Source organism: Melospiza georgiana, chromosome 11 (genome assembly GCF_028018845.1).
Source record: "Melospiza georgiana isolate bMelGeo1 chromosome 11, bMelGeo1.pri, whole genome shotgun sequence".
NCBI classification, from domain to species: Eukaryota; Metazoa; Chordata; class Aves; order Passeriformes; family Passerellidae; genus Melospiza; species Melospiza georgiana.
Genome location: NC_080440.1, coordinates 3,453,881 through 3,481,747, shown reverse-complemented (window position 1 = coordinate 3,481,747; position 27,867 = coordinate 3,453,881). Strand labels below are relative to the sequence as shown.

General features: G+C 41.2%; 1 protein-coding gene across 1 annotated transcript in view; it reads right to left on the bottom strand.

Annotated features, from left to right (window-relative positions):
• Positions 1-24,222, bottom strand: part of SHQ1 (SHQ1, H/ACA ribonucleoprotein assembly factor) — a 38,263-nt gene extending 14,041 nt beyond the window's left edge. The window contains exons 1-11 of the mRNA XM_058031930.1: positions 24,178-24,222; positions 22,070-22,252; positions 21,546-21,610; positions 20,966-21,088; positions 20,042-20,190; positions 19,257-19,369; positions 17,286-17,413; positions 12,637-12,791; positions 11,323-11,376; positions 9,354-9,477; positions 6,558-6,678 (exon numbers count right to left, since the gene is read on the bottom strand). Coding sequence (XP_057887913.1) covers positions 6,558-6,678; positions 9,354-9,477; positions 11,323-11,376; positions 12,637-12,791; positions 17,286-17,413; positions 19,257-19,369; positions 20,042-20,190; positions 20,966-21,088; positions 21,546-21,610; positions 22,070-22,212 — 1,175 coding nt within the window. The 5' untranslated portion in view covers positions 22,213-22,252; positions 24,178-24,222. The remainder of the gene's footprint in view (positions 1-6,557; positions 6,679-9,353; positions 9,478-11,322; positions 11,377-12,636; positions 12,792-17,285; positions 17,414-19,256; positions 19,370-20,041; positions 20,191-20,965; positions 21,089-21,545; positions 21,611-22,069; positions 22,253-24,177) is intronic.
• Positions 24,223-27,867: the final 3,645 nt, after the last annotated feature.

Sequence of the window (27,867 nt, the reverse complement as noted above, 5' to 3'; positions counted from 1 at the left end):
GGAACTCCTGCAGCCCCCACTAAGGCAAGGCTGCCATGCAATGAAGGTGAAGGCAGAGCCCGAGGCAGGCAGAGCAGGACAGCTGCCCATGCCCTGTGACACAGCACCACCAGGGCCATTCCCCTCACGCCTCAACTGGATGAAGTGCTTTAAACGTGCTGTACAAATCAGATTAATCCCACAGAGCCAAGAGGCAGGATTTTCATCCAGAATATATTACTGCTTATGCCTTTGTTCTTTGGAATCAGGGCTGCTGGATCCAAGAGGTTAACAGCTGAAAATTAGCATATTCCTCTAACATTTGAGAATGCTTTAAAGCACTAATTCATTCTTATTATGTGTTAACACATTCCCTCTTCCCCTCATCACAAATCAAAAATTTAATAAACTAACATTAGCAGTGCACCATTTGAAAACCTTTTAGGACAATTTTGTTCCTGAATTCTCCTATCTGAACTCAGTATTTTCACAGTAGAAGTGCTGAGACTACAAGAAAAACTCCATTCACTCCTCATTTAGCAGTCCCGAGTTTCAAAGGTTACAACTAAACCCTTCCAAGGAACATGTGAAAGTGCCATAAAGGTGAAATAGCACTTCAGGAGTATAGGCAGGTTTAGATGGGATATTGGGCAGGAATTGTTCCCTGTGAGGGTGGGCAGCCCTGGCACAGGTGCCCAGAGCAGCTGTGGCTGCCCCTGGATCCCTGGCAGTGCCCAAGGCCAGGCTGGACACTGGGGCTGGAGCACCTGGACAATGGGAGGTGTCCCTGCCATGGCAGGGGTGGGATGGGATGACCTTTAAGTTCCCCTCCAGCCCAATCCATTCTATTAATCCATGAATATCAACCCTACAAGCAGCAAAAATGCAAATAACAAAAGACTTTTAAAAGCCTGGCTTGTGTCTTTTCAAGTGTTTTGAGCTTTTCAAAACCCCAAAGCACTAAAGAAAACAAAAATGCCAAGAAGAAACAGCTGCAAAAGTGGCACAATCAAGATCTTTTTTTACACACTTTGAAATGTTTTTGAAAGTTTTCCAGATTTTAGCAAATAATAACCAAATCCAATTTCTTCAGTTTGGGGATAAATGATCCATTTCACAAATTATTTTAACACACCATTGGAATGCATGTTAAAATTCTATTTACATTCACTGAAAGATCATATTTGACTGCAGAAGCTTAAAGATGTTTATATGTTACAAAATATTTTCCCAAATCCAGGAAAAGCCCGAGGTAAATCCAATGCAATGGACTGAAACTACAGTATTAAAAGTTGAGTTCTTTACTCCCTTGTGCACTTCAGGATCTGATGTGAGACAGGCAGTGAAAATCCTGTATCTCACAAATCTTTTTTTCCTCTCTCAAAGTCCTGGACTCCTTCATGCCTCTGCAGCATCAGGGCAGCATTACAGTGTATTGATTAAACAAGGGATTCAGAAAACCTGGGGAAAAGAAAAGGGGGTCTGAACAATCACAGTCAATCTCATCACCTCCGTGACATGCTGTGAATGTAATAAATCCTACATTTATTTAGGAGAAATTCACATCCTACACATCAAGCAGCAACTCCCTGCTGGCTTCAGACTGGGTAATTACAGTGTAACAAGGACAAGGCTTCCATTGTAAGGAGGAGATGAAAAGGAAAACAGACCTATGAGGCCAACCCACCTTTCAGGGGCTGTCTCACCTGCAAACCAGGAGAAGCAAATATGACACACTCAGGAATATCTGATTTTAAATTACTTAGTGCTAATGAAGACAGCAGCTTCTACAGAGACTGTATAAATGCCACAAGGAGTCCTGGTTTTCACTTTAAATCAAGGAGTCCATGCTCAAACAGGCATGTTACACCTACAGTCACCAAAATTAGCACCATCACATTTGTGTCGGGGTGCAGAGCACGTATTTGTGGAGGATAACAAAGCAAGCTGCAGCTACAGTTGCACAGAACACAGCAAGGCAATTTAACAGCTCAGCTGCCTCAGCTCACAGCTCTCCCTCACTGCGCGTGTTGAAGCTACTACAAAATACAACACAAACAATGATCTTTATAATCTTATGCTAAGTTAGAAAGTAGAAAACATACATGGGATCAAACATTCTCCTGTACATGTCATACCTATAAAACTATGAGGAAAAAAACCACTTTACAACAGGCTGGATGGATGAGTAAGCTGGTCTTGTGGAAGCCTCCCTGCCCATGGCAAAAGGTTGGAACTGGATGATGTCCACAGCCCCTTCCAGTCCAAACCACTCTGTGGTTCAATACTGAGAGCACCAAACCCTGGGAAACTGCCAGAACACTCAGAGCTTCACCTCCAATTCAGGAACACAGACAATACACACTTACAAGTGGCACACTTTTAAAGCTAAATATGCATGTAAATATTAGGTAAAAATCCTTTAAATTGCCATGGGCTGGAGCTATTCCCTTGAGCAGGGGTGCAGAACTGCCTGTACTGCCAAGGACTGGAGGAAGCTGTTCAGCCTCCCACCCATGTCATGGCCAGCAGGCACATATGTACAACAAACAGCAGCCAAAAAACCCATGTGAATAGAGCCTGGCACAAAGGGGAGCACAAAACACTGGAGAAAGACATCAGGCCACACAAAGGAACCTCAGCACAGCAAGAGACAGTGGGTAAACTATTCTGGCTTCTCTAAAGGACACAGCTCCTGGGGTCACAGACACACACTCCTGACAGGAGGGAGGAAAAGCTCTCCTGCACTAAATGCACACCTGGATTGCCCTGGCCCCAGCTGCCCAAATTGCAGCCATCAACCAACCAGTGGTTCCCCAAAAACCCTCCTCCTCTCCTTCACCCCCTTCTGCTTCAAGGAAGGTGTGAAAGATGGAGAAAACCCCACACTCAGAAGAAAAATTCAGTTCTAATTTCACCTTGGAGAGGCTGCCATATGTATCAGAGTGGCTTGTAAAAGCTTGGACCTGAAGAACAAAAGCATGCAAACCAGGCAAATTAAATTTAATTTTATTATGGAAATAAAAGCAATAACAGAAGTGACAGCAGGGTGGATGATAAGCTCACTTAGCAGGGGGATGAAATGAAGTGATGACATGTCATTATGACCTCAGGGGTTAAAGACACAATTTTCCATCTGGCTGCATCTGGCTTTTCAACAGAAATGTTGACACCACCTGCTGAGATTTACCACAAGCTGCCTTCATAGGTCTTTGTCAAGCTTTTGTTAGCCAGGTTAACATTTACTTTTCCCTCTTTTCTGAGAAGTTTGGCTGAGCAACATGCTCCCTTTCTTCAAAACCTAACAACACTTAAAAGGATTTACATGCCACCTTCCACAATGGATGGAATTATTAACAGTCACTCCACAAGCAGCTTGAAGGGAAATACTGAGGACCTGGAAAGCAGGTGAAACTGCCTTTAAGACTGCAAGCACAAAGATGACATTTCAGCTACACTTGCTAGTATCTTCCATTGTCTAAGACATTTTGGAATCTACTTTTTTCTTAGTAACAGGCACCTGAATAAAGTAATTTTTCTGGAAGAAAAAAAAAATCTAAACAAAAAAATCCTTAGAATTCCAGACCTAGCTTGTACTCTCCATCCCCAATTGACTATTAGCCACCTGTGTGTGTTTTATTCAGCATCTCCATCATTTCTAATTCCAGATACACTGTGCTTAAAGTAAATCAGCTTTTGCCAGCCCAATGACACATTCACTTATTCATCTAATTCACCCACAGCCAAACTATGATCTCAAACCAAATTTGTAATCAGCTATTGACACTCTGCTGGCTATAAGGATTTTGTTTCCACATGGCATATTTAAAAGCTCATACCTACCAGGGGTGATTCTCTTCATCTGGAATGGAAGATGACTGATGAAGCTCTGAGGGACTGAGTGCTCTCTTTCACTGGATATATCCATTATGGTTTTGCCTGTGCCAAACTTTCCTCCTAAACCCAGAGATCTGTGCCAGCACAGGTGAGCTGAAGAGTTTGTTTCCAGCTGGTTTTAAAGTGCCCATATTCTTCACTAAAAAGAACCTACATTCTGTTTTAACTGTGTAAACAGAGACCCCAACCTTCACCAGGAGTTCGTTGCTTATAGGGAAAGAGGAGAAGAAAAGGAAAACCCTCCATGGATCTTGAGATTATCCTCAGCCACAAAAGGACAGGAGGAAATGGAGACATAGGAGGTTAATGAAGCCTGATGGAGCAAATAATAGTTAAGAAGCAAAACAGGGGAAGTATCCAGACTGACTGGAGATGGAAATAGCTTTAACATTGAAAGACCATCACAGTAATACCTTCCCCTCTCAAAACTCTTCCACCACAACAGCAATTATATAATCATAGAATAGTTGGGGTGGGAAAGAAACTCAAACCTCTCCTCAATCCACCCCCCTGCCATGGCAGGGACACTTTCCACTGTCCCAGGCTGCTCCAAGCCCCATCCAGCCTGGCCTTAGGCACTGCCAGGGATGCAGGGGCAGCCCCAGCTGTGCCAGGGCCTCACAGGGAATTGCCAGAGGGATGCCACAGCCTTCCTCCCTGAAAGGGAAGATACACCACCCTCTTCTCCAGGTGCCTCACCCTGGGGAGCTGGGTCCCCTTGCCTTAAACACACAGATCACCACCCTGCCAAGGCATGTCCTGAGTGACAAGTGAGCTTGGCTGTTCCCTTCCACATAAAGGAACAAAACCAAGCGTTCCCATTCCCTTTGCACTTGCTGAACTTCAAACACTGCTGAACTGCACAGCAATAACTGCAGCATATGCTTAAATGCTGTCCTGATTCAGGCCTAAAAATAGGACTGGGTTCTGCAGCTCCTCTCTCTCTCTCTTGCTCTCTAATGACAGACAGCCATTGTGCCATGTCACTCTGACAATAAGATAGCTTAATTGCCCTCTTTCCAGCAGCTGTCAGTTCTGCTTAACTGGGACATAATGTGAGAGTCTGGGAGGAAATGTGTTAATCTATCAGTCACTTATAGCTACTGTGCATTTTCCTGGGCTGCATTTAAAGAAAACTGGGTTTATGACTGACTTGCTAGTCATTATATTCATTGATATGGGCAGCAGAGGTATTACTGCTTAATGACTCATTTCTTTGTGAAAGACCCATGAAATAACTTTCTCCTTTATTTACTGCACTTTTTCTACTCAGCTTCAACCTGAATCTCCCCATACCTGGTGAATTTCCCACACATGTCAGGTGTGGTTGAAAAAGGCCTCTTCAAATTTGACACTGTAAAATGAACTGGCTGTTTCAGGAATTCAGCAGGATTGATGAATCAAAATATTTAGAAACACCTGTAGTTGTTTCAAGGTATTTTCTATATTGTTACCTATAGGAACAGAGACACTGAAAGCACACAGAGAATAAGAATCAACATTACAAACCATCATGAACAGCTGTGAACTGAGGGTCTTTAATTCTCCAAGAAGTACAGCTGAGGTCACACCTAAATGTAACAGCCTGTGCAAGCTGCCTCAATTCTGCCTCATTCCCCCTTCTGATCACAATTATTACCAAATTCCCTCTAGATCCCCCTTCACTCTCTTGTGCACTTCAGATATTTTATCCCCTAGAGTCTCCTGGTAAATACAAAGACTATTTTAGCCACTGGTTCAGGAGTCTGCATTGCTGTATTAACTAACAGACACTGACATTTTTTGTGTGTATATTAGTCATGTCTGCTCCAACTCACACCTTTTGTGGCTTTCAGAGAAGGCTGTGAAGATATAAAAAGGAAGGAAAAATAATACAAAAAAACAGTGAATCTGACAAGAACAATATAAAGCTCAGTAAGATTTGAACATGCAGCTTGCTTTAATCATTTAATCCATTTCCCACTGTTTTCCTACTGGAACTTTTGGTTTTAAGCCATTAAAACATGCTGGTATTCCAACCAATCTGTCTGCAAGCTACCCAAAACTCCGGGAATAAGCCATGCTGAGTCCATTAAAAGAACACAGGTGAGACACAGAAGTGCAGGGGTTTTGTCTTTCCTCTCAAGTAGTGGAAGCCAAAGCTTCCCACAGTGCCAGGGAGAGCTGCAGGGGCACAGAGCACATGGGGATTTGTGACACTTGTTCTGGTGTTAATAATCAATTGGTGCAACTGCTACAGCCCATAAATCAATGCTCCATGCAGCTGGGAGTGCTTTGCATGTGCTGTCATTTTTGAAGTGAAAGCTCCTTCCAGCCTTTGTCCTGAAGTTACATAAGTGCTACATAAACATTTCTCTTCGTAGGAAAGATCACTATAGAATGAGATTTTCCCAGAAGCTATTTTTCCCCCAAAACTCCTATTAATATATTAATGAAAATTGACATTTTTATTTCTAATCCAATTCCTCCTTCCCTTCTTCAATGGCATCCTTGTATTAAAAAAATGCACTGAATGTCTTTGCATCTGTATCAAGAACTGCTGGACAGACACAGTTACTAAATGAAAAAACTGATCACATTCCCACGTATAGGAGACAGAATTTATTTTACTGATATTTGTTCACAGATGAAGCATGCTAAAACCATCTCCCACATCAGTGACTACTTACTGAAGAACTTACTTGACTTTCTGGATCCAGATGCAGTAGTCTGTAATGAAGAGATCATTAAGGATGTAAGCAGGGTCACTCTCCATAAAAATCTTGTGAATGTCCAGCAGACACTTCAGCACTGCAGCTTTCCCTGGAAGCAGATTTTTGTTTTTGTGATTCACAAGAAATTCACAATAACAGATCATCTTTATCCTGTCCCACCTGAGGGTTTAATACCCACAGTATCCACGACCTCCTTGGAAAGTGGGGTTGATTGCCAGGCTGGGAACAGCAGCCCTGTTACTGTGTCCTCCAGCATCCCATCCCTGGGGATGGGGAGCCCTGGGTTCAGCAGGAATCTCTGCAGGCCCAGCCATGCATGAAATTCTCCACAGCTGAAGCAGCCCCTTCCCCCAGCTCCTGCCCTGCTCCAAAGCGCAGCACACACAGGCAGGGAACTCTATTTAAAAAGAAACAAACTAAGCTGAAAAGCAGCTCACAAATCACAAGAAGTTATGGCCCATCATCTCTCTCAAGAGGAGCATTTTTCCCTTTGTGCCTACACAAGCACCAGTGCTGGGAACACACAGCTCACAGCAGGGCCAGGCACAGGGAACTGGGAGAGGCGATGGAAGGATTACCCACCAGGGCCTGGAATCAGGGAGAACTTTTCCTGCTTCTGCTAGTCCCAGAATAGTTATGCAGAATGAAAGAAAAAGCTCACTTCATGTTCAGGAAGGAGCTATTTGACACAGTCAATAAACACAGTGAAACATTAAAAATGCGTTCTCAGTCCACAACCAGCGTGGACTGTTGTGTTGTCAGTTTGACTTTTCCTTCCTATGAAACGTTCCAATTAGCTGGAATCTCCCCCCTCGGTTTCCTGATGACAGTTGCTAAAGGGTTAAGTGCTGGAACCCTTAAAAAAAATTATTTTCACCGTTTAATGGTGGGGAAAAAAAAAACCCCACATTCAAATGAAAACAGCCACCACTGCAAATGGAATCTAATAACCCTCTCCCAAGAGGCTGGCTCCTCCTAGGCTATGAAACCTGAACAGGGATGAAATTACATTTTACAGATCTAGAGGAGAGGGAGGCAAAAAAAAAAAAGAAACAAAAAAGATCAGAACTCCCCCTGCTGTTCAAGCACAAAATTTGTTTGCTTATTTGTAAGTAATTCCATGCTGAAAAAAAGATACAGCCAGAGAATGAAAGTTAAAGGTGAGGAAGATGGCAATAAGGAGGAGGAAATGGAGAGAGCAAAAAGCCATGGCAAACAGAACAGAATAAACCCACTGGTTCTGGAAACCAAGTCAGCAAAGAAAACCTAAAACCCCAAATATAACTAATAACTTTTCAATTGTATCCCCATCAATGCTTGTCAAGCATCACTATTTTGACTAAAAAGAAGTGTGCTCTTTCACAAAGAAATGATGTGTGGAATTAAAATTTTGCTGATTTTTTCAGGTTCCAGCTGTCAAGCTGTCAGCCCAAACCATTTCCAACATCCACTCCTGTTACTCATCTGCCAAGTAACAATGTACATCAGTGAATGTTACACTAATTCCCAACTAAAAATGTCTTTCTTCATAAATTCAAAGTTTTGGATTACAGTAGCTTGATGGGTCTCTAATGAGAGGCTGCAAATCTTGCCAGACTTGAAACAGGGAATCCTGCATCAGGCAAACTATCAAATGTCTGCTTTCAGAACATGGCCCATGATATTTAACAGATTTTGCACAGTTACACCTCTGCATTACAGTGATCAATAAACAAACTGCTTTTTATGTACAGATGCTACTTCCTGATTATTCAAAAAACCCCACGAGTTGTGTTTAAAAGCACAAATAAAAAAGCTCCCAGTGTGTGTAGCAGGAAGGTCAGAGGAGGTGTCTGCAGATCACTGGATCCTCCTGGAGCTCCTTGCTGAGAGCTGCCTGAAACCTGAATTTTACACACTCAGAATCCAGTCCCCTTCCCACAGACTATTTCAAAATGAGGATAGAATCTGACCTCAGCTCTGTATGTGCCATTTGATATGATAATCTGATTTTACACCATCATGAAATTCTACCAGCTTTCATCCTGTGTATTTGGAAGGAAAGTTGAAGTCGTATATCTCAATTTTACATTCCTCTTCCCCACAGACTTCTATGTGTTTTCCACATTTTCAAAGAGGATCATTCATCTACAGATAAACTGAACTTTGCTGTTCTTCTCACTTTTTAATGGAACAGTATTCTGGGACACAAGGAAAGAAATCTACAAACTTTTAAATTTAATATATCCTGGTAGTAACTTACCCAGCCAGGCAATATTTCACTGGATCACTGAATGCTCACTGCAATACCATTTTCCATTGTGACATTAAAATAAAAGCAAATTTTTTACCTCACATGAACTATATCCCCCACAGAAAAAGGCTGTCAGCACTGCATCACTGCAGTTTTGTTATCAGAATTTTCTTTTTCACACTTATGAGCAGCAACATAAGGCAGCGCAGATAAGTGAGGAGGGACAGCATCCATCTTCCCCTTAAAACTTCACTCCCTGACTGTTATAATGTCAATGGGATTTTCAATCAGCAACAGTTTTTGGCAGTAGTAAAGATTAATATTGCCATTTGTGTGGGTTTTTAATCCTGCAACTCACAAGCATTTAAAATAAACCATTGAAGCACTGCTTCTCAGGGATCCTTCTGTCCAAAAAACAAATCTAATGCTTTTCTCAAAGAAGGAACTCATGTAAACAGAGAAGCTGAGGTAACTTCAACAAGGCAAGCTGTAAAGATGGTTTGTGCAACTCCCAGTCCCTAAAGACTCACCCAGCTGCAGAATCATGACTGTGTCACTGAGGGCACGTGTCACCAGCTCAAAATGCCTGAACAGGGGATAGCACAGCACTCTTCTTCCAAAAGACACCAGGACATCATGGATGCTGGAGAAACTCTGTGTGCATCAGTGAAAAATCTCCATTAGTCTGTGTGCATCACTGAAAAACCTGCATTAGTCTGTGTGCTTGTTTGTTTTCCCTTAAGAAAAAAAAGCCATAGCAGAATAGGGAAAAGACCCCCACATTTTGATTTATTATGCCTCTAAAAATCTGTATTTGAACAGATAGGAAATGTACATGTTAAATAGAAACAAGACACTGCACACTGAGTTTGCATGGCAAGATAACAGAAGTCCTGTACATTTTAGTGGTTTGGGATTAAAAAAAAAACCCTGAAAAACATGGGAATAAAACATCTCAGTCAAGACTTTGCCATCCTTTAGATTAAAGCAATAAATTACATCTGTCCCACATTATTACATATATTAAGGAGAAGCTATAAAAAGCCTTTTAAGAATAAAGGAAAATTAAATCCATATGATATTAACCAAATACATGTGTACATGTAAGAACTTAAAAAATGATACATGACTCTGCTTTTCATGAAAACTCTAGATATTCAGGACAGGGATAAATACACCTGCCTGGGGAGAACAGTTCATTGTCCTCCTTCATGAGTGAGGAACACCTCTAATTTACTCAGGCCAGAGACATTAAGGAGTTATTAAAGACTTTTAAAAAAGTGATTTCCCTTCCAGCTTTCACTTTTCAAGACAAAATGCTCCATTTATTAATGAATTAAAAAAAAAATACCTATTTCATCTTGAACTGTCAATCTATTAAAATTAATAAAAGCACTTTGCTGACAGCCAGCACTTCTTTGCATTCTGTGACTACCTCAACCCATTGCTCACTTTAATGGATCACCAGCAAGCATTTAAATCATTTATGGTTTGTGATTGAATATTTAGAGGCTAAGGTGTGTACATGTCATGGTCAGGAAAATGGCAGTCAGCTCAAACAAACCAGAGCTGAGCCATTCTTTTCTGTACAGAATGATGAAAACTCCCAGCCCTAATGGTTTATCTAACAGAGATAGTTATTAAGAGTTTGGTGCCAGGAGTGTGAGTTTTCTAGGTGTGAAATACACTGTTGGCACAGGCTGCACAAGAACTGCCCCATCAGAGGATAAGCACATGCAGAAAACTCCTTCACTATGTTAGGATATGGATAAGGAAAAAAAATTGTAAATTAAGACAGGGCATTTTTACTGCACTCCTTTGCAACCTGCTACTGCAGAACCCAAAACCTGCTGTCACAGGACAGGTTAGAACTGAATATAACATTCAACACTAGTGGAAAAGAGTGAAGAACTGGACTCAAAAATCCTGTCCAGTTTCAGTTTTGATCCTGCCAAGTGAGACTTGGCTCAGGAGACTCAGCTGAGAGCTGGACAGGCCTTTCCACCTTCCTGCATTTTAAGAATTAATGGATTTCAGGTCCAGTCCTTCCCACCCCAGCTCTGTAACAATTTCTTTGCACAGGTCTGGGTGCTTTCAATGAACAACCTGAACTGGAGATGAACTGGAGAGATGGAATACAGGCTTTCCTCTGATCTCTGCTGGTTCCAAAGGATGAGCAGCAGCTCAAACAGGGAGTGGCACTTGGACATGGTTTAATGGTGAATGTGGTGATTGTGCAGGAAATGGTTGGACCTGAGGATTTATAAGGTCTTTTCCAACCTTTATTATTCCAAGAGTAGGGCTGAAAAGAAGGGGGCAGGTAAACCAATACATGCCAAATAACTTCTGGAGCTCAGAAATCAATTTCTGGTACCATCAAAAACAGAACAATCAATCTTCAATCCTAAAGGAACAAACTTGGCACAGAAACAACACAAAACACCAAAAAAACCCCAGTAACCCAGCAAAAACACAACACAAACTTTACTTTTACCTTACCTCCAGCCAGCACAATGTTGCACTCAGTTTCCTGATGTTCCAAGATGATTCAACCTGATTTTAACAGAAGACAGTAAAACAAGTATTATCTAATCCAACACTGCTGGCAAACTATTTAAGATAACATTCTGGCAGCAATTTAAGAACCTTTGTGAATAAGAAGCAGTAATTACATTATGTGCATTGAAATGGCCACAGGACAGCATTAAAATTATATTGCAATGCAGATGTTGAATGACTGAGTTGCTTTCCACAGCAGGATGATCCAGCCCATGCACAAAATCTTTAAAACATAACAACAATACACAGAGAAATGGTATTTTAGTGGAATTCTGTCCCTTTGCACAAAGCAACAGAGACTTGAATCAACAAAAGCCAAGCTCAAATGCCTTGTTTCATGAAAACAGCTCAAGCCTTTTGGCTTGCAGAGAGGGCCCTGAAGCCAGCAGTACATGTAAAATGTCATTATTCTTAATATGTGAGAGATTCATAGCATTTGAGTGGAAGTGTGGTCCAGTGGGATGATTGGGGCAAAAAGCCAGAAAGCCTTGATCTATAATCCTGGCTCTAGTAAAGATTTGTGTGGCCTGAATGTCTTGGTTTTCCTATTAAATAGGAATAATAAAAAAAAAGGACAGGAGGGAAAGGAGAAAAAACCCCAGTGTGTTTTCCACACACATCATACAGTTACTGCAAAACCAATAAAGAATTGCACAACTGTGGTCCTGGTAGATCTGCAATTCTGTGCAGCTCTAATATGCAACACAACCACAATCCCAGATTATTCTGGTGAACCAGCAGGTCTGGACATTTTGCTTGTCATGCTTCAGCCCATGCCCTGTGTGCCAGTCTGATGAAGCCAGAATGGTTTTGATGACATGTGCCAATATTTTGGTTAAAAGCACTGAGAACACCACTCCTTGGTTAGTATCAGCACAGGAGAGGCTCAGAGTTGTATCTGGGAAGCAATTCCAAGAGGGCAAGGTATCCACACAGAGCAAAAAAGAACAATTACTTGTTAAATTTGCCTAAACCAAGATACAGAAATCAGAACTGCACAGAATCGTCTGGAATCTCCTGCTACTCCACATCTCTCCTATTCCAGTGCTGCTGCAGAAAAACAGCGGCGTTTAGAAATCCTGCTAATCCCCATGTGCACCAAATTTAGAGATAAAGCCCTTCATTTTAACTTCATCACGTAAGTTTAATGCCTGGCAATAAGTTCATGTTAAAAGGTAAGTTCCCTAAACGGCAGTAGAGGTTCCAGCACTAAGTTCCTAAAACATGTTCTATTTTTTACTTTTATTAACTCACATTTTTGTCCCCTTCATTGACACGGGTCTCATAGCAATATGCCAGAAGAATATCAATTAATCCAAGATACACATGGCGGCGGCTCCTTTTATCCAGAAGAAAAGATTTATTTGTGTACTTCCTCATCTGCTCTCTCTCTGCCTCAGAGAAGACAACTATAAAAAGTAAAAGGATAATTGATTAGGAATTTAAAGCTGGCACATTGACTTTAATAGGTGGTAATACTACCTCAATAGTGTGTTAAAAAGGAGCAGGTAACTAATCACAAGTCACCCATCACTCAAGAAAAAGCCTAAATCACTCTTACTTTCCCTTTTAACTTTTATTAAGCTCTGGTATATTCATTTCAATGTCAAGCTCCAGCACAGCACTGCATGTACACATTCATGGTTTTGACCCTCTCCAGGTGCCAAGGGTTTCTGTGGATGCCTGGATATCTTATACAGGGATAAAGGCACAATCAGGGTCCAAGTAAAATCAGGATTCTGAAGCCCACGCTGTATGGGACAAAAATCCAGAGGCAATTTAGAAAGAGCATGGCAGTTCTAACTCTGTTTTTTCTGTTCATGCTAAGCAGGTCAATATCACCCCTTGAATCACAACTATAGATGATGTATCTCTGTTCTATCAGTAAATTTCTTCAGAAGTTGATTCTTCAGTGTAAATATGAACCATAATTCACTTTTAAACACCAAAGAAACTCCCAATGAAATTAATGAAATAGAGCAGTAAAGTTTTCTTCCTTTAAAATTCAAACTCTGAAGCATCTACAACTGGACAATAAACACAGAAATTCCAGGTCTATTACATACCAGCAAACAAGATGTAGACTAGACAATTCCCAAAGGTAAATGCTACAAGATGCTCATTAAGTTGCTGCAAAGTGCCAGGTGTTCTAAATAAAATATCTTTCTCTGAGAAAATACTTCAATGCTGAAAAAAAATTCTATCAATTGCCTGAAGTTTTTGAAAATTAATTATCCAAGCCTGAAACTCATTATTAACATGTCCAAACCACCACCTACTTTGTTTTCCCTGTACTTCTAAGTACATGGTGTGAAATTATCAGAACAATTAAAATTGTAATTACATTTCTGCTGTACTAAGCCTGTACACTTTTGTACACTTACACTGCCAAGTTTCAGCTAACAATCTGTACCACCATCAGTATTAATCTGATGCAAAACAGCACTTGCTGCTACTTATCAAGTAAGCTAAATTGGCAACTTTTTTGTAACTTTGATTTAAAATTGTTTTGTGCATTTGCCAGTGGCAAAACCATGCCAGCATATAAATGTGTGTTAATATACCCACATCTAAAGGAGTCAGACATTCATCTCACAAAGTTTCTGACAGATGAGGCTGCAGACATTACCTTTACATTTTAATCACCTCTTTTACTTGTTTTAAGCTGGCCATTCCTCATGTTGAAAAAGAAGATACTTCAAATTGTCCTCCAGTAGCAGTGTCAGTGAAGCAGAGTTTAATCTCTGCGGGGAGGATGAGGTCTGACAGCCAGAGGGTGTTTTGTTACAGCCCTACTGCTATTTTACACTGTGATAACACCACTTAAATCACTGGGAGATCTCTATCTGCAGACTGCCATGACACTTGCAGCTCTAAATGTGTTAGGGGCACTCAGATAAAATGTGCTGGACCCACACAGGGAGCTGACTCAGTGGTCAGCCAGGAAAGCACAGCTCAGGCAGCACCTCTGGTAATCTGCTGGTGAGAGCAGAGCCTCACTTCATGATCCTGTCAAGCCCAGTCCTGAATCCCACAGCTCTCCCAAAGGGAAAGAACTGAGCAGAACTGAACCCTCCTTACGGTTTTTTTTTTCTTTAAACTGAAATATTATGTTACAACTGTAAGGTTTTAAAACGTGTGCATCTACGCCTGTAGGCTAAGGAATGAGCAACATCAGATGGAGGAGGAGAATAGCCAGCAGAGAGCAGGTTAGTCAGAATCAAGTTAATCATTGATATTTATCTTGCCTTTTAAAACCAGGGATACTTTACAGTGGAGCCTAATCATTAGGAGCTTTGTATGAATAAAAAGCAGAATTTCCTCACAAATAACAAAAACTGCTCTGCAGCAGAGCCAGGAAGGAACACAAGATGCAAAGCCCTGAAAACTGAGCAAACCAGGTAGACAGAAATTTGATAAAAAAAGAAAAGTAATCCATCTTAAACTTATGAATCCACCAGTAATGGCATATATTTGAGCCAAGCCTTACTGAAAGGTGGAACTTTGAGAGGAAATTGCTTCGCTTTCTATAAAGAAATAAAAAAGAGAACAGTCACTGTAAGCATGAGAGGTTACCCTGAACAAAATAAGATATCCTTGGAGCATATAAATGTTAGATTAAATACATATGTCAGCCTGAGCCTTTGAAGATTACTGTGTTGCCTAAAGAGGAGTTTTTTTCCAGTAGTGCAATTGGAAGTAGAATAAAAATGAACTCTTAACCAAGCTGAATGTGACTGTTAGAAAATACAAACCCTTTCATCTGGAATCTGTAGAAGCAAGACACTAATGTAAACTTCAGCAGCAGCAGCAAGGAAGCTTTCCAAAAATGTTATCCCCTCATGGGAAAGGCTGTGTAATTAATAAGGCTTTATGGAGTATTACTTGACTTGAATGAGACATTTTAAGTGTGAACAAGAGAATGCACAGCAAGATGTACAAAAAGGACAAAAAGAAAAGACATTTGGGATAAGGAAAAATTTTAAAAAGGCAAAATACACAAACCATGCACACAAGCTGGAGAAAAAGTAAAAAGGTTAAATAAAAATAGATTCAAAGTAAGGACAGAAGAGAGATGAAAACTTTAAATGTTAATGAGAAGAGATGAACTAAAAAGAGAAAAAAATTTGGTAATGAGACATTAGAAGAACTTGATGATGTAAAAACAAAGAGGAAATAACCAGGGATAAATATAAGAGCAGTAATCAACCAAAGAAAATCTTTAGTTAATTGCAATGTCATACAAAAAATAAAAAAGGCCATCTGTACTTCTAATTACTTCTTGCAGCCAAAGACATTATAAAGACAAAAGTAATCAAGATTTTGGTTCCAAGAAACCAATAAAGATAACAACTGAAAAGATATCTATGTAAGTCACAAAAAGGAACAAAATCATCTCTTTATTCAGTGTTTCTAAATAAGAAAATAATTTTTGAAAGAATATGCTAGTTTTTATGTCATTTTCCCACCATAAACTCACTTTTACATTTAAGCTGAGGAGCAACATGTCTTTATTCAAAACCAAGCCCTTCCTTCCCACAGGCCAGAGAGGAATTGCTGTTTAACTGCACCATTCCCTTGGCTGGGTGCAGCAATTCAAACCCCAGGGGACACATCCTACATCCTGCTGATGCTCAAGCCCAGGTGGAACAGCCTGGAGCACCTCCTGCCCCCCTGCATTCCCCAGCACAGGAGAGCTTCAAGTAGAACCTGCACTCCCTCTCATGGTGGTTTCCTTCACCACAGCTCACTCAGGGCCGGGAACCTCCACTGATTGCAGTCACTTACTCCAACAGCACAAATGTTACCAACGCTGGAGATTTCTCCAAGGAAATGGGTGGGTTTGTTGGCATTGACATCACCCAAACTCCAGATTGCCTCTTTTGTTACTTAAACTTCCTCAAGATTCACAGAACAGCATGAGCCCCTCCACTCAGCCCCATGAAGGTGAGATTTTTTTGATCATTCTTATTAATAAATGGATATCTGTTATAATAAATGGTTTAGAGCAAAGATGATCCTTTATAAAGTCCCTTTTCTGTGTAATTTCCATTTTAGCAGCCTCACTAGGCTTTTGAGGAGTTTTCCTTTTTTTTTGACCCTAAAACACAACAACAGACATGTTTTTCCTCAGTACCTCAATTTGGAGGAGAAACATTCCTTATCAATAAAATCATCCAGCAGTTCTTCATTTTAATTATATTCCTTAAGCCAAGCAAACAGGAGTAGTGTTTCATTCACTAGGGAGTGAATGGAAAATAACAAACAAAGGAAGCCCTCATTATTGTATTCTCAAGCCTCTTGTACCTTTGTCCACTGCTTTTTAAATCAAGTGTTTATGATGGACATAATTAACAATTTCAGAGGCTGAAAAGACAGCAGGAATGAAGATCAGATTACATTCACAGTAAAATACACAACATCTATCCAAATTCTATTTTTCTCCCAGAGAAAATGGGGAAGTGCAGGTATTATCAGTGCACTGAGAGCCCCTGGTGAAGGGATTATCATCATCTGCTTTAGGAATATCAGATTTTCATACAACATAGGAAATGAACAAAGAACAATAGGAGAAAATGCTCAATAGTAACTTGCAGTGCTCTCAGCAATCACTGTGTGCAGGGAGGCAGCCTCAGTTATCTGTTAGCAGTGCTCCCACAAGGTCACCTACTCACCCTGCAAACATCTCTTTAGGTTTCTAAATGGACACAAAGAGTTTTCTTTCATAAAAAGTTTCTGAGACACATAAAGTAATGTAATACAGTAATAAATATTAAATGTAATAGAGCAATAAATTTGCTTTAAGAACAATAAGCTATAACATGGCACCACAGCAATTAGCATTCAAGCAACAGATGTGTGTATAAATATATATATATTTTTATATATATGTATATTCTCACCAAATGCAGGACTGTCATGTTCCTGATGACTTCCTCCCTGCAAGGCTGTCATCTTTCTATGAGCATCAATCCACCAGGGTTTGTACTTTAAAAGATGTTTAATAGCTTCATCTTCAAAAAAATCAGCTCTAGGGAAAATAAAAAGAACTTTCATATGCTATTTATTTCAATTCATATTATATGTGGGTAGATATTAACACATCCATAGAATACATCTCGCTTGGCCCCAGGTTATTTTCCATGTCAGAAATATGTTCTTTGACTTTAAAGCAGAAAATAATAATTATCTAAGAAAGCACAATATTCTCCTATGTTTCAGTATTCCTTCCTGACCTCCTCCACCTTTCCTGAGCCACCCAGAAGCCCAGGAATTTATGAGCTTGCAGCATCACATGAGGCTGAACCAACCTGATGTGTTCTGAATGCAGCTGAAGGAAAACACTCCAAAGGCTTCTCAGACAAGTCACTTTGTTGGGTGGCTCTCCCACTGAAGAGCCAGGGAAGTCTTTGGGAGGAAGTCATGCAGCTGAAGGGTAAAGGTGGAGCAGGGATGGGGATGGACTTAAGCAAGGAGATGCAGCAGCAAGGTGGAAAAAGAAGAGTTGTACGTGAATTCTGGAAGGGAGATCACCTCCATCTCAGCACAAAGCCAGTGTGGTGAAAATCTCAGTTCTGGGAGGATTTATCCTAAAGGATTCAAGTTCTAAGCCTCCTATTACCAGCTGAGCTTTTTCTTCAAGCCAAACAATGGTATAAATACTGAGAATTTAAAAAAAAAAAAACCACAGGAAATTTCTTAATACCTTCTTCATCACCACACAAAACCTAAACACAGAATGCAATCTGCTTCTCTCTCACACTGACAGATTTTTTTGTTGCCTCCCTTCAATGTCAAAGCAACTTATCAGCCAGGGTACACTTTCCTCAAGGCCACCAGAACAGTTGTTTGCCCCCATTTCTACCAGAGCTTCTGTTTTTCTCAGGAAAACAATTTTTGTTGAAGAAAGGCTGGTATCATCTGTTCTGAAACAACCAAGACACAGCCATTAAACTAAATGTTGTAGCTCTACCAGGCCAGAACACAGAGTCTAAAATTGAAACTTGAAATTACTCCAATTTGCATCCCATTAGAGGTTAGGAACTACTTCAGTTCTAGTGAAATGTAGTTCAAGAAAGGACTTCTTGTGTTACAGGAAGATATGAGGATGCCTCTGAAATATCCAACTGAGGAAAAAATCCAGGTTTGCAAATTTACCCTCTGACACAACACAAAATGGGTTCCTGTCCCCACAAAACACACCACAGTACTAATTCTCCCCACTGGGGACTACCCTCTTCTCCCACCAGATCCATCTTGCAGGAATCAATTAATAAATCTCATGGCTTTCATTTATTTTACTTATCTGAACCTAACTTGACCTGAAATACTCCAACCTGAAAGGTACAGAGAATCATTTTCACCTCACTACATGGAATGAAGCATAAAAGAAATGCAAAGTTTTGGTTTGGACATTTTCCTCATTCTGCTGTAAAACAAGTTTCACATGATGAAGGCAAAGACAAGATTTCATAGCTTCAAAACTCAAATTCCCCCTCTTAGACAAGTGTGGTTTATTAATCCTTCTTTCTTTAAGGTGGAAAAAAGTTGTGATTTTGTCAACCCAAGATGCCAGCAGGGAGTGGCTGCTCAGCAGCTGAAGAGGTGAAGTATGGAACAAAGTTCTGCAACAGCTGACAGCAGCCCCCTTTAAATACAGTAATTAAACAATTGAGTAGAACAAATGAGCAATGTTTTGTGTCAGTGTCATACTAAAAATACCCACTAAGGTAAGGATGCTCTGATGAGACAAAACCAGACCAAAAGGAAAGCTGTTCTTTCCAGAAGTGATCTTCAAACCATCATTTGTGAGAGGGAATGTGTTTCAGAGGGACCTGGCCAGGTGAGGTTAATCAGCACTAATCAGCACTCACAGGTAATGATCAGGCTCAAACTTGGCAGCCTCAGCTGCCAAACGTCTCCTCCTCCGTTCCTCTGCAGGAGTCTGGTCTGGATCCTTGATGTCAATAACATCACTGAGCTCATCCTGCAAATGGCAACAAAATCATAGAACCAAGCCTCTGGTATGGCACACAAGATTGATTCAGGAAGAATTTAAGGAGGATGCTTATCAGAATTGCACTGAAATCCCTAGAAAAGCTTCAGTCTCCAAATTCAGGCTCCACTATGCAAATAAATCATCAAAATTCCAAGGAAATGCAATTATTTGAAGCTCCTTAGAACTCATGATATTATCAAGTCTATTCAGGTCATTTTATCATAAGACAGGGAGGTTATTTTGCATCATGATAAATTTGCAATGTTAAACAAAAGCACACAACCCCAACAAAGACAAGAATCACACACCATTTGTGACTTTTGAGAACCCTCTCACTCTCTGAAGTGACTGTATTTAATTAATAGGCAATTGCAGTGCCCTTTTAAACATCATTAGGTAGTTATTTCCCGTCCCATTTCCTGCTGGGAAATTTCCTCACAAATTTCATGGTAATAAAGCAGCATGCATGTCCATACAATGTAAATACTTTACTCATAAACAGCAATCCTGCTCCAAGCCCTGGGAATACTGTAATTCCTACAACAGCAAGTTAGAGTTACATAACTGAGTTGCACTTTTCCAAAGCTGTTGTCTTGTGAGCAAGGAAGCCTACAGAGTTACCCAGAACTTGTAGGACAGGAGAAGACAAAGTTCACCCACCTGCAGCCTCTGGAACACCCCTGAGCGCAAATTCCCAAACCCATAGGGGTGCTGCAGGGGTGGAGGGCTCTCTTCATAAGGAATCTGTTCCATTTCCCAGTCAAATTCTTCTTCATTCTCTTCACACAGCTCAGCAGAGGCAGCTGCATCTACAGCATGGTCAGAAAAAGAAAATGATTACACAGAAAAATGCATGCTATTTCCTTGGAAGGTTTACTGTGCTACTGGTGTTTGCCTTTCCTATTTTAATGCATCTTTTAAGAAATCTCACTCAACTCCGGGTCATACAAATCTGTAACCCACAAGTCCTGCTTCAAACTCCCCAACTTCCAAAAATGACCATCAGGAACACTAAATTTTAAATGCACTCCCTCAGACTGAAAAACATCTTCCACTGAATTCAGTAAGATCAACGTTTGATCCTAGGAGAACTCTGACAGAACTCAAGTGATGTTATCAATAATTTAAGGCAGGAATTAAAAAGAGACAGTCAAACATTTTTGCCTGTTAAATACTGATGTTAAGCAAGACATGCACCAGAACCTATGGTTTTAATCAGCTTCTCACTTGAGCTAATAGTCCAGTTGTAGTTTGTAGAAAGCAGAAGACTCAACTGTGTGTGTGTTCTACAGCCACTAGAGGGGTACAAAGCCCTACAGAGCATCAGCATTTTTTAAAGCACATTTTAAGCATATTTTGGAAAGATTTAAACATAACCAAACCCCTAAAGTTGACATGTGTATGATCTGCAAGATATTTATTTCTGCTCTTATCCATACTTTTATTTATTTACACCCTTCTCATACCTTGGACTAGTCAATAATAAAAATATTGTACTTTTCTACATGTATCCCTCTATAGATCAATAACTGTTTCATTACACACATGTATCATCCTGTGTAAACAAGATTGATTTTGTCATACCCATCTCTTCTACCAAAGGTTTTGCTGATCTTGATTTCTTTGGTGCTAAAAGAGATGTCAGCATGTCCAGCCCCTCAAAATATTGGCCAGGAACCTCCTTGGGCAACTGAATTGTAAAAGTACCTTAAAAGAGAGTAGGAATATAATTATTGCATTAAAATATCTGACACAGGCAAACGTGCATTCTTGCTCTGTGAGAAAGGCTCAGAGGAAGTAGGACACATGCAGGTAACATTTTATTCTACATTTTATTTTTATTTATTGATCCCCATGCATGTTTTTAACCTTATTTTTCACAACATTTCAGGATTTTAATGATAAAACATGAAAGAGAATATTTAACTACTTGAAGTCTCCTGACTTACACTGTATAAACAAAAAGCAACAGAAGAAAGCAAGCTTTATTTAATTTTTAATCCTTACACCAAACAATCCACAGAAGCTACATTCACCAATCTGATTCTTGTCTTAAGTCATGTAATAAAGGTTCTGCAAGCAACAAATTTACTGCTTTATCTCTTTTTTTTTTAAAGCATAAATTACTGGAAATAGCAACTTTTTTTGACACAGATACCAATACCTTCATCTGTATTGTAAGATGCTTTTTCTCTGCCATCCTCTACAATTCTTCCAGGAAGTGTCAATCTGCAGGCAAAAAATGAGATGCCTCACTGAAAGCCTGACTAATTCTGCAAGCTAATGTCTCAGCCTATAAAAATGTAAGGCACATTCCAAAAGCAGCACAAGGGACTCAGCTACACTCCTCTTCACAGTAATGCAATCCAAGCAGTTCAGTCCCCCTGGATTCCTCCCAGCAAATGACACACTCTACAAAATTTACACCCAGAAAGCTGTCTGGCCATCTACAATTAAAAAGTCATTGTACAGTAAATTTAGAAAAGTATTTCTTTCAATTCCCTTTAACATGATTTAATGCCTAGGAACAAAGAGGCCAGATCCAAAAAAAACCAAATCTTTGCATGAACTGAGCTGTCTGTAGTCAACAGAAAAAAAGTTGCAAATGAAGAACATTCTGAAGGGACCAAAATTAAGTTCATTTCCTACTATGAAGACCAACTTTTGAAAACTTTTTCTACTACTTGCCTGAGAAAGTATGGCTTAGCATAAAACTTGAAATCTTCCCCTTCAAAGTAAATGTCAAACTCTGAAGCTCTGGCATAAGGCACTCTGATTTTCACTGTGAGGAAATCCGGGTCCTGGGTCAGCTCAAAAGCTGGAGTTATCATGATGAATCCAGCAGGAAAAGCAAACACTGCTTGTGTGGCCCTGCAGAAACAGGAAAACAAGAACAGGATCATTGTAGCTTCCAATTTGGGAGAGCAAGTGATGCCTCTCCAAAATTCTGTAAGAGCATTTCAGATTCCCACATTAATTACCCTCCACATGCTCAAGAAGAAAACAGAGGACAACAGCAACAGCAGCAGATCTTAGACCTTTGCAGCTCTCTAGTGAATTGAACACAAATCACTATTAAAAATCCTAAAAACAAGTAATACTTCCAACAAATAGAGCTGTGTTTTATAATTCACATACATATTAGCCAGAATATGAGCAACAGATTCAAGGGCAGTGGAGGTGACTGCCTGAGAACATATTCCCTCAGAACCATATGTATGTATGTATATATTTAGCACAAGAAAAGGAATTCATATAATACAATTTATCTAATATACAACTGTCTGACCTTTCAATAGCTTCTCATCTCATGTTAAATTTAGAACCCAGTCATGAATTGTTTGAGGATTTTTTGTTTGTTTTGGAAGGTGTGTTTACAAAAGGTCACACAGCTTTGAAAATTAGCTTTTTAAACAAAAAGTATTCTAAATATTTAAACAAATACTACCAGAACAGAACTATTATTTGGGAAACAACTACTTTTCACTCACTTTCAGTTACCTTTACTAAACATATGCCCATTCTGACAATTCTATGAACAGCCAGAAAACATTAACAATTAACGAGGTTAAATTAACTGAGCACCTTTTTTCCTCATATGGTCAATTAGCCTTACTTAGCATGCATGAAAAATATTAAAACTTCCCATTTCAAAATATCACCTAATTCCCACCTAATGGGTGGGTAACATTCCCACCCATTCCAGGCTGAGAAGCTGCCAGGTGTTTTATGGAATTGTATCTAAATAGGAAACACCTGGCTTGTAGAACACCTACACCTGTACACCAGATGCACTTTCCTGTGGATTTTCTTCTTCTCCCAATACTATAAGCACAGCTAAGGGGCACCAAAACCCCAGTAGCTCATTAGGACTCTTCAGGGATGACTTGCCAGTGTGCATTTTTGTTTTCCCCACCCAGAGGTTCACAAATAAACAGCAGCTCCAAAACCAGGCCCGGCTCTCCTGCTGCACCTGGAGCATCCCTGGCCCAAATTCATCACCCCAAACCCCTCTTGGGGGGGTTCTACACAAACCCCCGATATCTCACAGCCGAGGAACCACTGGGACACAACACCCAGAACCGCAGATATCCCAAATGATCACATCTCCAGCCTCTCCTGTGCACCAGGGCAAGGCAGAGCGAGCAGGGCAGGGTCAAGGATGGTGCATGCGAGACATTGAAACACAGAATTGCTCGGTTTGGGGACCCCTCCAAGGCAGGGTCACCTGGAGCAGGTGACACAGGAACCCCGGTGGGCTTGCAATGTCCTCAGAGAGGGACACTCCACACTCCCTGGGCAGCCTGTTCAGTGCTCTGCCACTCGCCATGCCAAAGTCCTTCCCCACGTTGAGGAGAAACTTTTTGTGTTCCATTCTACGGGCGCTGATCCCCGTCCTATCGCTGGGCACCCCTGAACAGAGTCTGGTCCCGTGCTCTGACACCTCTTGGCGGTATTTATGTACATTAATCTCATTTTTCCCTTCTCCAGCCTAACTAAGCCCAGCTCCCGCAGTCTCTCCCCATCAGAGAGAGGCTCCAGACTCCCCATCAGCGTTGCTCCCTCCGCTGGACCCTCTCCGTGTCTTTCCTACACTCAGGAGCCCAAAACTGCACACAGCCCCCCGCCGGTGCGTCACACCGGGCCACGCGCCGACCTGCGGCCGTACCCTCCCTCCGCCACCCAGCAGCGAGCCCTGAAAGAGGACAGAGCCCTCGGGGAAGGCGGCTGGCAGCGGGAGAGCCCCGGGAATAGCACCGGGAACAGCCCCGGCCATGCCCGCCCGCGTCACTCACTGAGCCCCGCGCCGCTCCGGCCGCCACTTCCCGCGCCCGCCCGCACCGGGGAGGAGCCGCGCGTGCGCACTCGGGCGGGCCCGCCCCGTTACGGGCGCGCCCCTCATGGCCGCCCCTCAGCGGCCCGGCTGGCTCTGCCCCGCCGCTCGGTGTTTGTAACTCCGTTCCTTTGCGGGAAACGTACAGAAATTTAAAGATCTGCTGTAAATTCTTGCTGCCCGTAAATTTGGTGGAGTTTCCTGATGTTTGCAGGAGCTGTTGGAAAGGGAGTGATTAGCAGGCAGTACGGATGTGGGCAGTGTAAAGCTGGGTCGTTTAGGGTGAAAATCATAATCCATCGTCTGGACAAATAAATTAATTCTTACCTGTGATTGCATAAAACATCGTACACAGACTGAGCGTATTTTATTTCAGCAGCTGTTTTTCATAAAGAAGTGTGGAAATTGAACTTGAGTGTGGAAATTGAACTCGAGTTTGTTAGGGCGATGGTTTGTTTCTTTCTGTGACACCGCTAGTTAATCCAGTACTATTCCTGTGAACAAATGTGCTATTTCTGTTATGTTTACACTCCTCTGCCTTCTCCTTCGCTGCAGATAAGGTGGAAGATGAGTAAACAGAAGAGTGACCCCACAAGCACTGTCAGAGGAGGAATTCCCAATTACATAAAGCTCCTTTTAACTACTGGATTAGTGCAAACACTGACAGGGTGAACAGGGGACAGATCCTGGTGGATCAAAACGAATACAGCAGGAAGGAGAACAGGAAGATCCAAGAGCTGTAATTTATTAAAAGTAATAACAATTACTTTTTAAATAATTAAATGTAACTATTTATTTATTTATTTATTTATTTATAAAAGGTGTAATTTATTAAATGTACCACCTAATATAGAATTAATCTAATTTTTCTGCCTTTGGACCATGAGAGGTATTCTGGTTCTAGATAATTCTCTACATTTTAAAATGCTGCTGACTGCCTTACTGCCCTCTCTGAAATGCATTCAAATAATTTTCCTGGAGGGGAAAAAAAGCATAACTATGTAACCTCTCCTAATAAAGTTTTCTTAAAAAAAAAAAAAAAGTAGATAAACAATCCTGCACACTGGAAATCCACTGAATATGTACTGAACTGAACCAGCAGTTCAAGTACTGCACAAAAATTAAACAATTTGCTTCAAAATAGATAGTTCTCCCCACTGATTTAAAGTTGATGGATGGTCTTAATATTCAGCCTAAACTTGTGTCCCAGTTTTTCACGTGCAGAAATTGAAGATGTATGGCATATAAAAAGCTTTATTTCATGTTAAGAAGTTAATGAGATCTATTTTCAGATGCTGATTTGTTTTGGACCAAGGCCTCAGTCATGTCCTCAGAAACTTTTGATGCATTTCCAGAGAACTTCAGCACTAATTAACTTTTAGACCTTACAAAGTAATCTGCAATAAATATAATTGACAGAAAACTGGATTATGAACCAGTAGGCACCATCTTCTCTGGATAAGTTCAAATTTGCAGGACAAGCCTGTGAAAGATAAAGAACTTTCATCTGAGAATTTATTCTTGTCTCACTGACACTTTCCAAGCCTGCCTCAGAATTGTTTTTTAAGAGCCTAAGAACTCACAGCCTTTTTTTGGGTGCTAATACTTTCCTTGTAACAGAACTATTTATATATTGATTTTAGTGAAGAAAGTGGTGCATCAGCCATTCTGCTTTTCCATCCAAGTAAAGGGTGAAGTAGCATCTCCAAGGAATGTGTATTGTTCTGTTCTGTAAAATACATACTGAATTTTTTTAGAGCTGCAGTGAAAAAAAATTTATTTGGAAATGTACAAAGATGCATCTATTAGTGCATCTCTCTGATGAAGGGAATTTGGCTAATATGTATTTAATGGAGCACAGAAGAGTTAAAATGCATTATCTACAATGTTTTGGGCAAGTAATTATGACAACTTGCTGTTTGCTTGAGAAACAGAAACATGAAGCTTTTGATAGGGACAATTTGCTCTACATTGCTAATAATAATGAGTAAATCTGGCAACCTTGGAAATGGTAATCCAAAACAAAATTACTAAAAGGGCTTAATTGATACATCTAGAGAAGAAAGTGATTGTATTGGTGATACAAAAATCACACATTTGAACAGCTCAAGGATGTCAGCCACTGGTATTCTTTTTCATTAAGTATAAAGTTTGGTAGGGTTTTATTATAGTCCATATATTCTTGGGAAAGAGCATATGTTTATGTATTGTGGTTTTTCTGTAGTTTCTCATTTAGTATTGCTATTTTCTCTTAGCATGAAGTAATTTACGTTTTCATATCTGGCCACAATCCGAGTTGGATGAAACTCTTGAAACAGTAGTTGTTCATTGCATTTGGGCTGATGCTGAGGCAAAGTACATTTTGGGACACCACTGGCGAAGGCATGTGGTGTGAGCAGTGTAAAATGCACTGTAATTTACATTGTGATGTGACAGTGTAAAAGGCTGTACAGTTCCACTGCCAAGTGAATGCCAGAGTCACTTCAGGGGCTCCATGAGGGACACGAGGCTCCTCCAGTACTAAACTTACGGGGCTCCACTTTCCCTTCTCTCCTCTTTGGTGTCTCCATTCTTTGCACAGCTTGTTCTCCAGCTCCACGGGGCGGCAAGAATCCTTGTATTTCTGTCATTCTGTACATTTCAATGTATATTTCTGTCAGTCTGTACATTTCAATGTATATTTCCGTCATTCTGTACATTTCAAGGTCTGTTTCTGTAATTTTGTACATTTCAATGTATATTTCCGTCATTCTGTACATTTCAAGGTCTGTTTCTGTAATTTTGTACATTTCAATGTATATTTCCGTCATTCTGTACATTTCAAGGTCTGTTTCTGTAATTTTGTACATTTCAATGTATATTTCCGTCATTCTGTACATTTCAAGGTCTGTTTCTGTAATTTTGTACATTTCAATGTATATTTCTGTCATTCTGTACATTTCAAGGTCTATTTCTGTCATTCTGTACATTTCAGTTCGTAAAACAGATTATGACCCCGAGCAGGATTTACCTCTGTGAAATTCAGTGTTGTGATTTCTGCTGATGTCCCACAGCAGACTGGCTCGGATGGGTCACACGGGGACAAAGCCTCCCACAAGTGAGCGAACGCCTTGTTCCTCCTGCAGGCATTGCGCTTTCTCGTTCACCTGCCCTGGGTGCAGGGGCAATGAGGAGTGCGCGCTGTCTGCAAGGGATAAACCGGGGCAGCAAGGCGGGGGAGGCTCGGTTTCCCCGTTAGCACCGGCGGAGGAAAGGCGCTGTCGAGACGAGCTTCTCGTTTTTCTCCTGATCACACTCACGCTCTCGTGAAAGCAAAGCTCCCTCTGAGTACCCGCGGTGGGTGCCGCGTTAGGAGCACCCAGCCGGCCTGAGGCACAGCCCGGCGTTCGGCCGAGCCCGGCGCTCCCGGGGCCGGGCCGCTACTCCAGGCAGTACGGTAGGCGCGGCCCGGCCCGCCCCGCCCCGCCCCGCGCCGCTCGGGCCGGGCCGTGCGGCCACGTCCCCGCTCGGGCCGGGCTGAGGCGATGCGGCCGGCGGGACGCGGCCGTGCGGCGCTGCTGGCCCGGCCGTGCCGCGGGGCGCACCCGGCCATGCGGCCGTGCTGACCCGGCCATGCGGCGGCCCTGCAAGGTGGCGGCGGCCCTGCTGTGCC